General features: G+C 37.2%; 1 protein-coding gene across 1 annotated transcript in view; it reads right to left on the bottom strand.

The window, feature by feature from the left end:
• The window catches only part of LOC129574381 (kelch-like protein 17), a 31,931-nt gene that overhangs the window by 6,561 nt on the left and 12,505 nt on the right, over positions 1-12,865 (bottom strand). Inside the window, exons 2-8 of the mRNA XM_055456358.1 lie at positions 6,177-6,341; positions 5,681-5,879; positions 5,072-5,168; positions 4,431-4,552; positions 3,915-4,029; positions 2,209-2,273; positions 2,093-2,134 (exon numbers count right to left, since the gene is read on the bottom strand). Of these exons, the coding sequence (XP_055312333.1) occupies positions 2,093-2,134; positions 2,209-2,273; positions 3,915-4,029; positions 4,431-4,552; positions 5,072-5,168; positions 5,681-5,879; positions 6,177-6,214 (678 nt within the window). The 5' untranslated portion in view covers positions 6,215-6,341. The remainder of the gene's footprint in view (positions 1-2,092; positions 2,135-2,208; positions 2,274-3,914; positions 4,030-4,430; positions 4,553-5,071; positions 5,169-5,680; positions 5,880-6,176; positions 6,342-12,865) is intronic.

The following is a 12,865-nucleotide window of genomic DNA, read 5'->3' as shown; positions in this document are numbered from 1 at the left end:
GATCCAATTTTCGAATACTCTTTCATTAGTTTCTTTGAATTCGTTTCCGATTGCAGAAAATGGTGCACAAGCCAAATTGGCGAACTACGGCTGTAGCCATGAACACGTTCAATATGTGCTATAGGCTTTGTTCTCCATACCGCCGTTAATTACTTTTTATCCTTTTTCAGAAATAAAACCCAATTCATCCTTTCATTTTTTCAAACTTGCTTTTTTTACTTTGAGAAATGTGGCAATTTCGGTTCAATTAAAATTGCCAATTTTTCAGACAAAAGTAGTCGTTTGTCAGAGATAAATTCAGCATTTCCATTCTTCCGCCTGTGGCATCCATTCAAATGGATTCTTTTCATTTTGATCGAATTTTTCCAAACAAAACAAAATCAACTCAACGAATTAATGGAGAAATTCCGAACATCCCCTAAAACTTGATTATATACGATATTAAATTAGCAACATGCCAATATCAGGAATCACTTCATTATAAATGTTGAAGTTTTCATACAAATGAATTAGTACCGCCACCTTCAGTAACTCGCGCGAAAACCGACATAGTGCAGCATAGCACACCAATACCGACACAACAAACCACACGCACACAGACACGAATGATATTTCGTCATAATCTGTTTTGAATGCTGTCGCTGTTATTCTCGGTAGTTCTTTGCGAAACTCACTAGAGGCGCTACAAGTATGCAATAGCTTGACTGTTCAACAACTAATACATTATGAGTGTATAAGAATATTCCGACTTTGCAACATGCCAATGTATCGAAATCGAAATTTGTATGAATTTGATCATATTATTATTGGAATGTGTGTGTGTTATGCTTTGGTTATTATGTATGTATTTAATCGAATATACACGCGCCATTGGCAGACAATGAGAGTGATGTCCATATGAATATACTGTGTAAATTCTAGGTAGATTAAATCTTCAGATTGTTTTTGGAATTATTCGTTGAATCAGCGCGCTTTGGATTAGGGTGGATCGATTTTTAAAATCTATGAATAGTAATAATATGACCTTACCGAAAAATGCCTTGATCGAAAGACAAAATAGAAATTTTTGGTCCATGACTCGGGCTTTAGCGGCCATCTTAGTGTGGTCTAAGACGATTTTTTGTGTCGGAAATATCCATTCTTTGCTTTCCCAAAAATCGGGAGCATTCATTCCGTATCGTAAACCACCCAAATTGTAACAAAGTCCAAATTGTAACAATTGAACAAATAGACTAATTTTCTGCAAAACTCTGAAGGCACTGTTGTTTTTCATATCATATTTGAGGAGATCACGAAGAAAACATTCGATATGAATATCTGACTTATTTGTATTTTTTCAGAAAAGTGGTTTATTTTAAGACTATTTTACAATTTGGATGGTTTACGATATTCTCAATTTATCACGACGGTCGACAAGAGTATGAAATGATGAAAAGTCTGGAAAAAATCTCATTGGAAGTGATTCCACACTATCTTGACCAGTCAGAAAGTGATAAATGGCAAACTCGGAGTCAACTTTTTTGGGAGAGTAAAAAAGATCTTTTTGAGAGTGCTGCTATTTTCCACACAGAGTTCAGAGAGCATTTGGCTCTCGGACTACCGTAGGACAACATTTTAAAGGCATAAAACTAGCCTAGAAAATGGACGTTCGAAGCCATGGTCAAAAGGTTAACACTTTCAATTTAAGACTCAACTCATGAAAGAAAGTTTCTTGTAACGTGGCTCTCTTTGGAATAATACATTTGCCAGGTATGGTCATATGTGTTTTGAGAAATCGATCCACCCTATTGATGATTAAATTTTCTACTCCTTCTTTTTTATTTAATGATTTCGAAATTCGAACATTCGATTAAGCGAAAACCCATTTGGAAGAAATCGTTTGTGCAATTGTCAGTTGAGTAACAAAAAAAAAACCCTGAGCTGTTCAGTTGCCGATGTAAATATATTTTCGGTATACTTGTGGGTCATATAAGCGTGGTAGATGAGTCGCTCGGTGTATGATTTAATTTCGCTGACATGATTTTTTCATTTTCTAAGCATATGAAATTAAAAAAAAACAGAGACTAAGAGACAAAGATAGTAAGATACTTACTTCACTGAATGGTAGTAAAAGGAATTCTTCAGTTGAAACCACCTGTTGTTAAGTGAATATAATCATGGGATGAATATGATGTGTGTGTATGAGTAAAAAAGCTTTTATTGACAAACCTGTTGGAAATTCTGAAGTGCATATTTGTGTGACCTCGTGTGTAGCTCTTTGCAAGAATGGGCGTCTGCAAGGACAGAACAAAAAAAAGTGAAGAAACCAAGAACTTTTAATGAGTGTCAAAGAAGAACGAAGAAAAAGGGAAAATGGAAATCAAGCCGAAGAGTGTTGAATCCTCTGTAACAGTGATTGAAATACCCGGTAGTTCTACTGGAATCCGGTAGCTCTGAATGAGAAAATGCAGCTCTAAATCTGAATTACGGTTGTTGTGATTTGAATGATTTGACATCTAATTTTTAGATCATCACTTAGTTACTTCTATCATCTGGAGGCCAATAAAATTGTTCTGGCTGAAGCTTAGAAATATCAAAAAATACCAATTTTCGGTAGAATTCTTGGACTTTTCTCCACTCACTGCTGAAACTTGAAAATAAAACCACTTTCAAACTATTCAATTGCGACTTTGTGGTCGTTATTATTCGCCAAAAATCGCAATTTTTGTCCAATTTTTTTTTAATTTGTTCAGCTATTTTATGCAAGTAGAGACTAATTGAATCAAATACGGTATTTGATAGCTTCACTCTGAGATGTAGCTGTTTCGTAATTTAAATCACTAAATGCAGGGAGGTGAAGTTTCAAATAATTTCTATGAAGAAATTGTACTTCAAAAAAAAAGAAAACATAAGACCACAACATATTTTTCAAAAGAAGGTTTGTGCTTAACTTCCCCTGACACAATGGCGCTGGAATTTTTTTTTGTAACCGGTAGCTCTGAAAATTGCTCAATCACTGCTCTGTAATCAATAGTCGCTTAATCTTTTATGCGTTGGGGGCATTTTTCTTCCTTCCAAATTAGACTGATTGTTTGGTGTCAATCAAGAGCCATTGAAATGGAAACAATGTGAACTAGTGTGTACCGTGCGCATGAAAACGTTTAGTGGTTTTGTACACTCAACGCAAAATAGTGTTCTCTGGCTGCCGGATTCTTCTTCCAATGTATGTTAATTCTCATGAAAGCTTTCCATCATGCATCGTGCGAAAAACGAGTGTCAAGAAAGTTTGTCGCACAGCGTTGGTCGGTCATAAACATAAACAGCGCCGTAGCCAGGCCGGCGCAATGGGTGCATTGCACCCTCCAAAAATTTCAAAGGTGCAACAAGTTCGGGTGCAAAATCGGGTTTCAAAGGTGCAACAAAAGAAAAAATTCGATTTTGCACCCTCCAATTTTTTTTTCTGGCTACGGCGCTGAACATAAATAAGCATATTCGAAATGCAGTAAAAACCAACTACACTACACCATCAAAAGCCATGACCTATTTATTTATTTTATCCGTCATGCGACTGTGGTTCGAGAGGAAAACCCCAAAGCAAAAAAAATTGTGTTTTGCGCTCACACTTCGGCGCGAATTTTTATTACATTAAACGACCAACTATACATCTTGCGGTGTGAGTGAGTAAAGTGAGGAAAAAGAACAAAAAAAAAACAAACAAACAGCAATGGCTGTTGTCATAAGTTGTGTGACTCACAACCGCACACTGCTTGTGCTTAGTTGTTTTTCGCCTCGTTTAATGAATAAAGATGAATGCGTTGCATGTTTGCCGTGGTACGACCACACAGAAAGTTCATTTAAATTATAGTCAACGCTTGTGTGCTAAAAATGAAGAGGAAGAAGAAGAAGAAAAGAAAGAAAAAAAAAACAATTCATACCTGCAAAACTGCGAATGCCCAAACAATTCGATGGATGAAGTTGTCGCAGCAGGAATTTACAGCATGCTTCACGCACCGAATGAATTTGCAGTAAGCTCGACGCGGGTAATAGAACCTATATACGGAAATGAAGCGAAGAAACAACAACAAAAAATGAGACGAGAAACATGAGAGGGATATGGGATGGGGAGAAAAAATGAGAGAGAATGAGTGAAAAAATGTGGAAGAAAAGGAAAGAAAAGAAAGGATAGAAAGAGAAAGACGAAAAAAAAGAAAGAAAACCCCCGTCAAGACAAAAAGAAATGGTGAAATAAGAAAGTGTTGACGATATTGGTTGCGATGGGAATATAGAATAAATTGACCACAACTTCTGCTGCTGCCGCTGTTTCTATTGTGTATCGACTACATTTTTCATAATAACTTAGGACACAGTTGCCAACGGCAAATCTTTCCACCATCTCTGAATCACATCGCATTGAAAAAATAAAGGTCTATAACATATTTCGAGTCCATTACCTGAACATTGTCCTCGCTGATTGTGATTTCTCCTGTGTACGCATAATCGATAAGTTGTCGTAATGCCGTTGGATCGACATCATGTAGCTTAACATTCACACTATTCCGTTCAATCATATCATCTGTTGTCCCATGTGAAATTACCCACGTCACACGCCATTAACGTTCGTTCAATTTATCGGCCGGTTTGTTACAGACGTTAAATCAGCATCAACAAAAGTCGCCATCGTACACGTCAACCAAAGTCCAGAAATAAGAATCAAATGAAATGACACACAAAGACCGATGAATATTAACAAAATGCCAATGCATGCTTCACATCAAAATGAATTGATCGTTATGGCATTTTAATGGGGCGAACATTTGAAGGGAAACATAACAAGCACAAGAATGCGCGCAAAAGATGTATTGTTAAAACATGTGACGCCAGTTATGTCTGGCGACGTTTTTTCAGCCCCAAAAGCTAGGACAATTTTTCTTCTTGCTCTCACATACATCATGTGTATTCATAATACGATGGCGCATCAAAACCGCACAACAAAAAGCACAAGTCACAATAAGCGCATCGAAACCGAATACACACACATTCTTTTGCGCGCAATTTTGTTCCTTCGACCAAAACGTATTGTGTTGTTACGTACCATTGAACATTGCATAAAAATATGGGCTAACCGATGCCAACACCACTCGATGCGCATTTATCTTCTCTCCACTCACTTCAAGGATGACATCACACAGCTGTTGATATCAATACAGTTCGATTAGTTTGTCTCGTTTCCACTCTCTCGATGAGATATCCATTTTAATGTGACATTTTTACAATTGACAATTTAAACACATATGCATGGAAGAAAATTCGCCCTTTGTTTGTTGTTTGCCGTTTGTGCACATGGGAAATCATGTACAAGCAACTATCCAATGAAAACTATTGCTTTTTGCAATGAAAAAAAACGAAAATCTTTGCCATTTTCTTATGCAAAACACAAATTTCTCCATCGAATTCACTGAATTGTTCATTATTAACATTCATAGTATTGAATTCAATTGAAACTACGGGTTTCCAAGCGCAAATGTGCTTAATTGACAATAAATTTTTTGAAACAAAATCCCAAATCAAATTGCGAATTTTATTATTTATAATTTATTTGATGGTAACGAATTTATAGAAAAATGCGATTCAACGGAATCGACGAGCCATTCAAGTAAAACCGTTTTTTTTTTTAAATGGAATTCAGAGTTGGTGTATGTACCTGTGAATTTTGTCGCATTTGATTGATGGCCGCAAATGAGGCGATACAGTGTCCGGGATTTTGATGATGTGCCTGTGGCAGCATGTCATCATTAATTGGCAGTGGGCTTAAATCGCATGGCGTTTGTGTTGAACTGCTAGTGACTGTGATGTCCTCTGCGCTGGCTATCGTCCCGTTGGTCACCGACGATGCCGTTGAACTAAATGTGTTTCACAGACACATGCAACGAAAAATTACATTAACAACAACAACAAACATACCCAACAACAACGAACCGTATCGAAGCAATAAACTTTACTAATTGCTAAGGGCAAAATTCGGAATGAATCAAGCAAATTTCCACCCTTCAAAAGCAAAGGTTGGAAACTACAACAAAAACACTGATTTACCACACCGAATGTTCCACGAAAACTGTTTGTCCAGTCGAATGGTGCGTGTTTAGTCCACGAGCGCGATTGACGTGGATAGAATTAGAATATCGTGTCAATAAACTTACATATTTGATTTAATGGGTAAAAACATTTTGCTATCCATTTTGACTTGTGCTTCCGTTGTTGTCAGTTTTCAATATCCAATAATTTGAAAATTGTGTGCTCGGTTTGCTTTGGTGTGTTGCTTCAGTACATAGTACATGTTTGCCGGGCTGCGGGTTGGTTAATGTCTGAAACAACAACAAAAAAATGGACAGAAAATTAAAAATATGAGTTTAATGGACTGAAAAACGGTGAAAATTGTGTTTTTCCTCTTTTTCCTCGTTTTTCGTGTTTTTTTTTCTTCCTTTGTCTTCCTTTCTTCTTTTTCTCTCTTTTCATCCTTTTTTTGAACCAGTTAAACTACCAAAAAGCCACGGCATAAGTCAAAGGGATATTGCAACTTTTTTGACCAGAAAAAACGCCATCTTACGTCGTTCCCATAAATTATTTTACTGTACATTTAGATGGTAGAGCTTGATCAAAAGTTTGAAACTATGCATAAACTTGGAAAGAGCTTGATAAACTTGATGAAATGCATATATTTTATGGTCATTGCAATACTCCTATGGGCACAAGTGCAAATACCATTGTTTTGTGCAACTGAATTCATTAAACACAGTCAATTAACGGAGAAACACAGCAATAATAATGAATGCTAGAATGAATGTTAAGCTCATGACGTTGAGATAATCAATAAAAAAAATTAATACATGGCAATTATGAATGGCGCTGAAGCAGCAACAAGAGCAGAAAACGCAAATCGCCATCGAAGTGTCGACACAAAAGTTCAGCAACACGACAATCACTCGACAGTGTTCTTTTGTCGAATTTCCATCGATGCGCTTGTTGTTCAGACTATAGTCAACGAGCGTTTGTTCTGACACATTGCCATAATGAACAATACTAACACTTTTCGACGACGAATTTTCAAGCTTCGCACATTTATTACGCGTTGACGTTTCGGGCCGGTTTTTTGTCGTGTTTCTCTCTCACACATACAAACTCATTCTCACATTCTCTCTTTCACACATTCCCCCCCCCCCTTCTCTATGTTTTTTTGCCTTTGTCTCTATATTTCTTTCTTCTTTTCATTCTATCATAGTCGTCGGTTCATTCTCGTTGGTTCATACTCGCTGGCTCATTCTATCACATCGCTGAACTATTTTTAAGCTTCGATAGCAACGAACGAACGAACCGACGAAACGAAAACCATCGACGGTCAAACAGAAGCTTTTTTTTGGTGGAAATGTGTACATGCATTGGACACGGTTCAATGAGCGCCGTACAACAATACCAAAGTAGAATAGATGGAAAATGGCTTTTGAAACAGTAACTTAAAGTGCCGAAAAAAAGCATATACTTATAGAAAAAACCTCGTAACCTCACTGATTATTGACCGATAAAAATGGTGTTTTATGTCGATAGTCTCGTTTTCGTGGTACAACAACCGGCGTTTGCACGTGTTTTTCCTATTGTCATCGCTTCGAATTAATTGAAATGATTATTGTGGAATGGAACGAGTACAAGAGTAAGAGAGATAAAATGAGAGTGAAAGAGAGGGAAGAGCGTAAGAAAGAGAGAGAAGCCGATGGCGATAGCAGTTACGACAGAAACAAGCGACAGCGATTGAAAGCAAAAATGACACACCGAATGGAAGTGCGATAGCGTGTGCAATAGACAGAGAAAGAGACAGAACAAAAATAAACGTAGGGTTGATTGGCTTTTGAGGTTGATTGAACCATTGTATCGTCGTTGTTATTAAAAGAAATTGCATGTTAAGCAGAGTCTTTAGACTCTGATTGAATGGAAGTCCAAAGAGAAAAAAAATTTCACATGTTCGTCATAATTTAATGGCTATGTTCGTGTGTAATTTGAATTGCGTTGGTGATATTTAGTGTTGGCCATTGGTTTATTGTCCCATTTGTTTTCCGATAAATGCCAAACGGTGATTTTTATCACATACCATATACGCTGGTAACCTGTTTCGTTGCTCATGCTCGACGACGACGGTGAAAAAAAAAACCTCATCATGCTTGAGTTATTAAGTGACGACCAAGCAGCACTTGGGGTCAATTTTCGAAGCCATACAAATGATATGGATAAGATTGATCGGTTCACTATTGCTCACACACGCTATTTACCGTATTACCGTATACGCAAAACTAACAGCAAAATCATTTCGCACACCGCATTGTCGTTGAGAGTGGCGCGTGTTCTTCTTTTTTTCCCGGTCTCCCGCATTACTGTGTGTGCATTGTTTGTTGAGTGTGAAAAAGAATGGCGCGAATTTCGCCGATAAATATTGATGAATCGTTTGCTTTGATGATTGAACCGCACCGGCGCTGGGTCGGTTGCTGTTTTTTGTTTGTCGTTCTTCGAATTCCGAATTCGTTGGTTAACACAAAATCCACTAAATAATGTCAACAAAAGTGTTGTTACGCTGCTGTACATTTTTTTTTTTGCATTGCTCGCCAAGGATTATCTGCCAAATACTGTATTCATTCATACCGTTTGACTGGTTGAATCATTTTGTAGCATACGCACAACGACACCACAATAATTCAATTTTATTTATTTTTTGTCTCGCACACTGATTTCGACGCATTTTTCTTTTCATCTTCCATCGTCATCGTCGTGTTCGTTTGCGTATTGTTTGAAATCTGTCAATAAAGTGAGCGTCAGCTTTGTCAGTTTTTATTAAATTTCAAGCAGCAGCAACAGCAGCATAAACACGAGAAAAAATTGTTCAAACCGCAGCTTTGAAACATTTGCCAATATGCAAATGTGCCGGCATAGACTCGTTGACTCATTTTTTTCTACCCTAGCTCTCCATCTCATCTCACGTTTTTATGAGTAAAACTCACTCATTTCCCCCCACATAGACTTTACTCATAGTGCAATATGCGTGTTCTGTACACATCATAACGCCAGACCATACTCAATTGATTGCGCTCAACAGCAAATTGAAAATCAATAAACAAAACACAGGCTGCACATCGGCAAATGCAAATGCAAATGTACATATAATTACATTAGAGGCGATACAGGCATGACGAATTGGTATAGCATATCAACCAATCCCGTTAGATTCATTATGCGTATTCGAATGAAGTAGATCGTGAAAGTACAGTGAGAATATGAGTACGAGTAACATGCAAACAGAAAACCTAGTACGAGGTTTGTACTACAAGTCAGAGACTCTGACTCAAAGTAAGAACACGTTAAAGCGTTCACATTATTCTCAAATTCAATTAAAGTCTCTGTATGATTTTTGACGTGGATTTTATATGCAACGCATAAATGATTCCCTTGCGATTTCACTCGATGTTTTTTTTTCGTCTTGTGATTCTTTTCTATATAGCTCTGGCTCACTTGTTCTCGCTCTTGTCATTTTCTCTCTCTCTCTCTCTCTCTTATTCTCTCGTTCTCTTTTGCTCTTCATTTCCCTTCTCCATTTTTTGCGAATCGCACTTCTAAAATGGTACGCAATTTTTCATAATTCAATATGCGCTCACCCGGCGCGACCAGACATTGCAATTCGCATTCTTGACTCGGTTCGAAATGTGAAAATCGTCTTGGTTTTGGGTGGTAAAAAAAATCTGTGCGTTCGTTCTCGTTGCTAGCGTCGAAGGGATAAGTACGTGAAATTAATTAAAGCCGAAAATGTAATTAAAACCGGCACGATTGGGGTGGCGCACACACAGAAAGAATGTTCAATGTTGCGAATGTTACTATATTAGATTTGTTTGTTGCAAAACGGAAAGAATAAATGTAAAGAACTAAAGCTCAAAGCGAAATCATTTATACTAAGCTAGCTGGGATTATGTTGTGTCTGCTTTCCAACATTTAGCACTCCAAAGAGTGAGAATATATTGGCGCAAAGCGAAGTTAAACAAAGAAGCAAATGCTGTGCTGTAACATTGAAGCGACCACATATGCATGGTATTTGCATTTTCATGCTGCTGCTTATACAGCTCCAGCTTGGTGCTAAACTGCATGTTGCAACATCGCGTTGCAATTCGCATTTGAGAATCGTTCATTGTCTTCCAAAGCACGTAGTTTACAACTTTTTATTTGAAAATAACTATTTTACACATTTTGTTTCAAGCTGCACAAAAATTCGTGGCAGAAAATGAATGGATGCACATGCACACCGAGCATGCAAACAAACTATTATTGTGCGCCAAATGAGAGCAGTCTCGAGAAAAAGAAGAAAAGAGGCGGAGAGAGAAAGCAAAAAAGAAAAATTATTCTTCCATATTTTTTTGTTCCTTCTCAGAAGCTAGGAACAATGGCTTTGCCATGAATGAACGGCGAAGTTTCGTTGAGGCCATAATTTTACGCTTAGCTCGTGTGTTTCACCCTTTTCGAGACCGTCGTCAATGAGACGTGGTAAGCTTTTATCAAGTGCTTTGACGACTGTTTACATTTTGTTCGCGCTCTCTGCTTCTCTCGAAATTCAAGATGTTTCAATGGGTCAACAACATCCCCTGTATGAACCATCACATCCTTCGACCGGAATTGAATCCTTTTGCTTCAAGTTTTCCGCTACCATCATCAACCCACACAAAATGTTTTCACATTATTTAATTTCTTCGTTCTCTCATTGGATTTTCTTCCTACATGTTCAATCTACTCTGCGAGACGCTGTGCGACGAACACATTCGCAACATTCGCAACATTCCAAACAATGACTTTTGCTACGCGCGCGCGCGCACTCGCTTGTCACGTTTTATGTTCTTGTGCATTGTTGCGTGTTTGTTGCTAGTTATTATTGTGCGCACATTCACCGTCCAACAAACATGATGATGAATTGTAATTGGCGCGAAGAATATCGCGTATAATTATGTACCGTAAGTAAAACGTGTGTTTGTGTCGATGGAAACAAATGTGGCTGAGATAGCACCAAATGCATACGACACACACTCATCACAACTTCATAAACAGTTTACGTGACAAGTTTTATACAATAGATTGTCTGGAGCGTGCGATAAAAAGACAAAAATCCGTTTCACGTGTGTGTGCATTGTGTACAACGCTCAATCGGGATATGCTCAACCGTGTTCGTTGCACCTCTTCAGGTATTTTTTTGTCGAAATTTTCCATTTTTTTTACAATTTTACAGAATTGTTTCTTTCAATTTCTTCGATTTTCTTTAAATTTCGTCAATTTTCCCTTCAATACTCTCCGACTTTCTTCAATTTTTGGGCTCCCCGACATAATTTTTATCCATCTTCGTTGATTTTTCTCCACTTTCCTTGGAATTTTCAATGAAAATGAAATTTTCGTTCAATATTTTTCGATCATAAGCGTCAATTATCTTTAAATTTCGTCGATTTATCTCAATATTCTGCCATTTATTGCACGATTTTTCCTTCTGCAACATTCAATGCTCCTTCATTTGCCCAATAGAAGAAGGATTTTCCACCGAAAAATTGGGATAAAAATGAAGAAAAATGAAAATGAAACGAATTTATTGAGGATTTCTTGAGAATTTCTCGAGAAAGGATCCTTGACAAATGAGAAAACGTCGACGAAAGACAAGAAGAGGGAACATCATTCTCATAAGACGATGCACGAAAGGGTTAACATCAAATAACGATGATAAATGTGTGAGACAATGGTGTGAATTTAAAAATAGCGACAGTTTGCAAAATTCCCTATGTGTACGCTGTCTCATACTCATACATATGTATATCGCCCCTAATAAATATGTCAAAGATGTGTCGAGATGTGTTACGATGTTTAACACTTTTTTCTCGCTCTCTCCCCCCCACTTTTTCTATCTCTGTCTTTCACCACTTTGACCGCACGAAATACATCAAAGTACTTTGCCCTGATAAAGGGACACAAAACTGTTGGTCCCATCTTTTCAGTTGATGCAAGATGCGAAATTCGGGGCGTTGATCATGTTGGTTTATTTTCTGAGCACATACAAAGCAATTCCGATGTCATGGATATACTCGTGTACCTTTTTATTTTTGTCAATCCATGAATTACATGTATACATGCTTTGAATGTGATTAAAACAGTGGCACTTTCATCGTCGCAATACCCCGAAACCATTCACAAATCGATATAAATATTTTTGACGCGGTTGGTTCGTCTTTTTTCTATTTTGTCAATGACATAAACTAAGAGATATGCACAAGGATAGCGCCATCTATAATAGTTAGAAGAAAGCTATGGTGCTAAGCATTAGGCTTCGAAACATAATAAACGTTCAAACGATCCAAACGTTCAATGCATCTGTCAAACTGAAATGTCAAAATTGTATTTCATAAGCACAAAATGTTCTATTTATGTTTACATGGAATATGTATTATTGAATATATCCAAATTGTTGAAAATATTGAGTTTCGAGTTTATATTAATTATAAAACTAACTCTTCAATGGTAAACTCAGCGAAATATTGATTACACAGTTCTCCCGATGTTTTTTTTTTGTCTGGCAATTGATAGGGACAAATCAGGCGTTTTAGAGGGCCAAAATCTAAGAACAACTGCGTTCTCAGAATATTAAAATTGGCTCAACTTTTTTAAATATCAAATTCGGCGTTTTACCTTTTCACCAGTATTAAATGCAAAAAGGTATTGAACAAATACCATTTTTCTCCCATTCGTGATGGTTTTATAGCCTTGGTATGTACTAAGAAAATGTTTGGCGTTCGATTTTAGGTGGAACTAGTTATAATCTATACTCAAAAATTAC

The sequence above is a fragment of the Sitodiplosis mosellana genome, unplaced genomic scaffold (genome assembly GCF_009176505.1).
Source record: "Sitodiplosis mosellana isolate CC-2019 unplaced genomic scaffold, AAFC_SMos_1.0 Smas_scaffold_6162, whole genome shotgun sequence".
NCBI classification, from domain to species: domain Eukaryota; kingdom Metazoa; phylum Arthropoda; class Insecta; order Diptera; family Cecidomyiidae; genus Sitodiplosis; species Sitodiplosis mosellana.
Note: the sequence above shows the minus strand (reverse complement) of the source record. Positions and strands in the feature narration are given on the sequence as shown.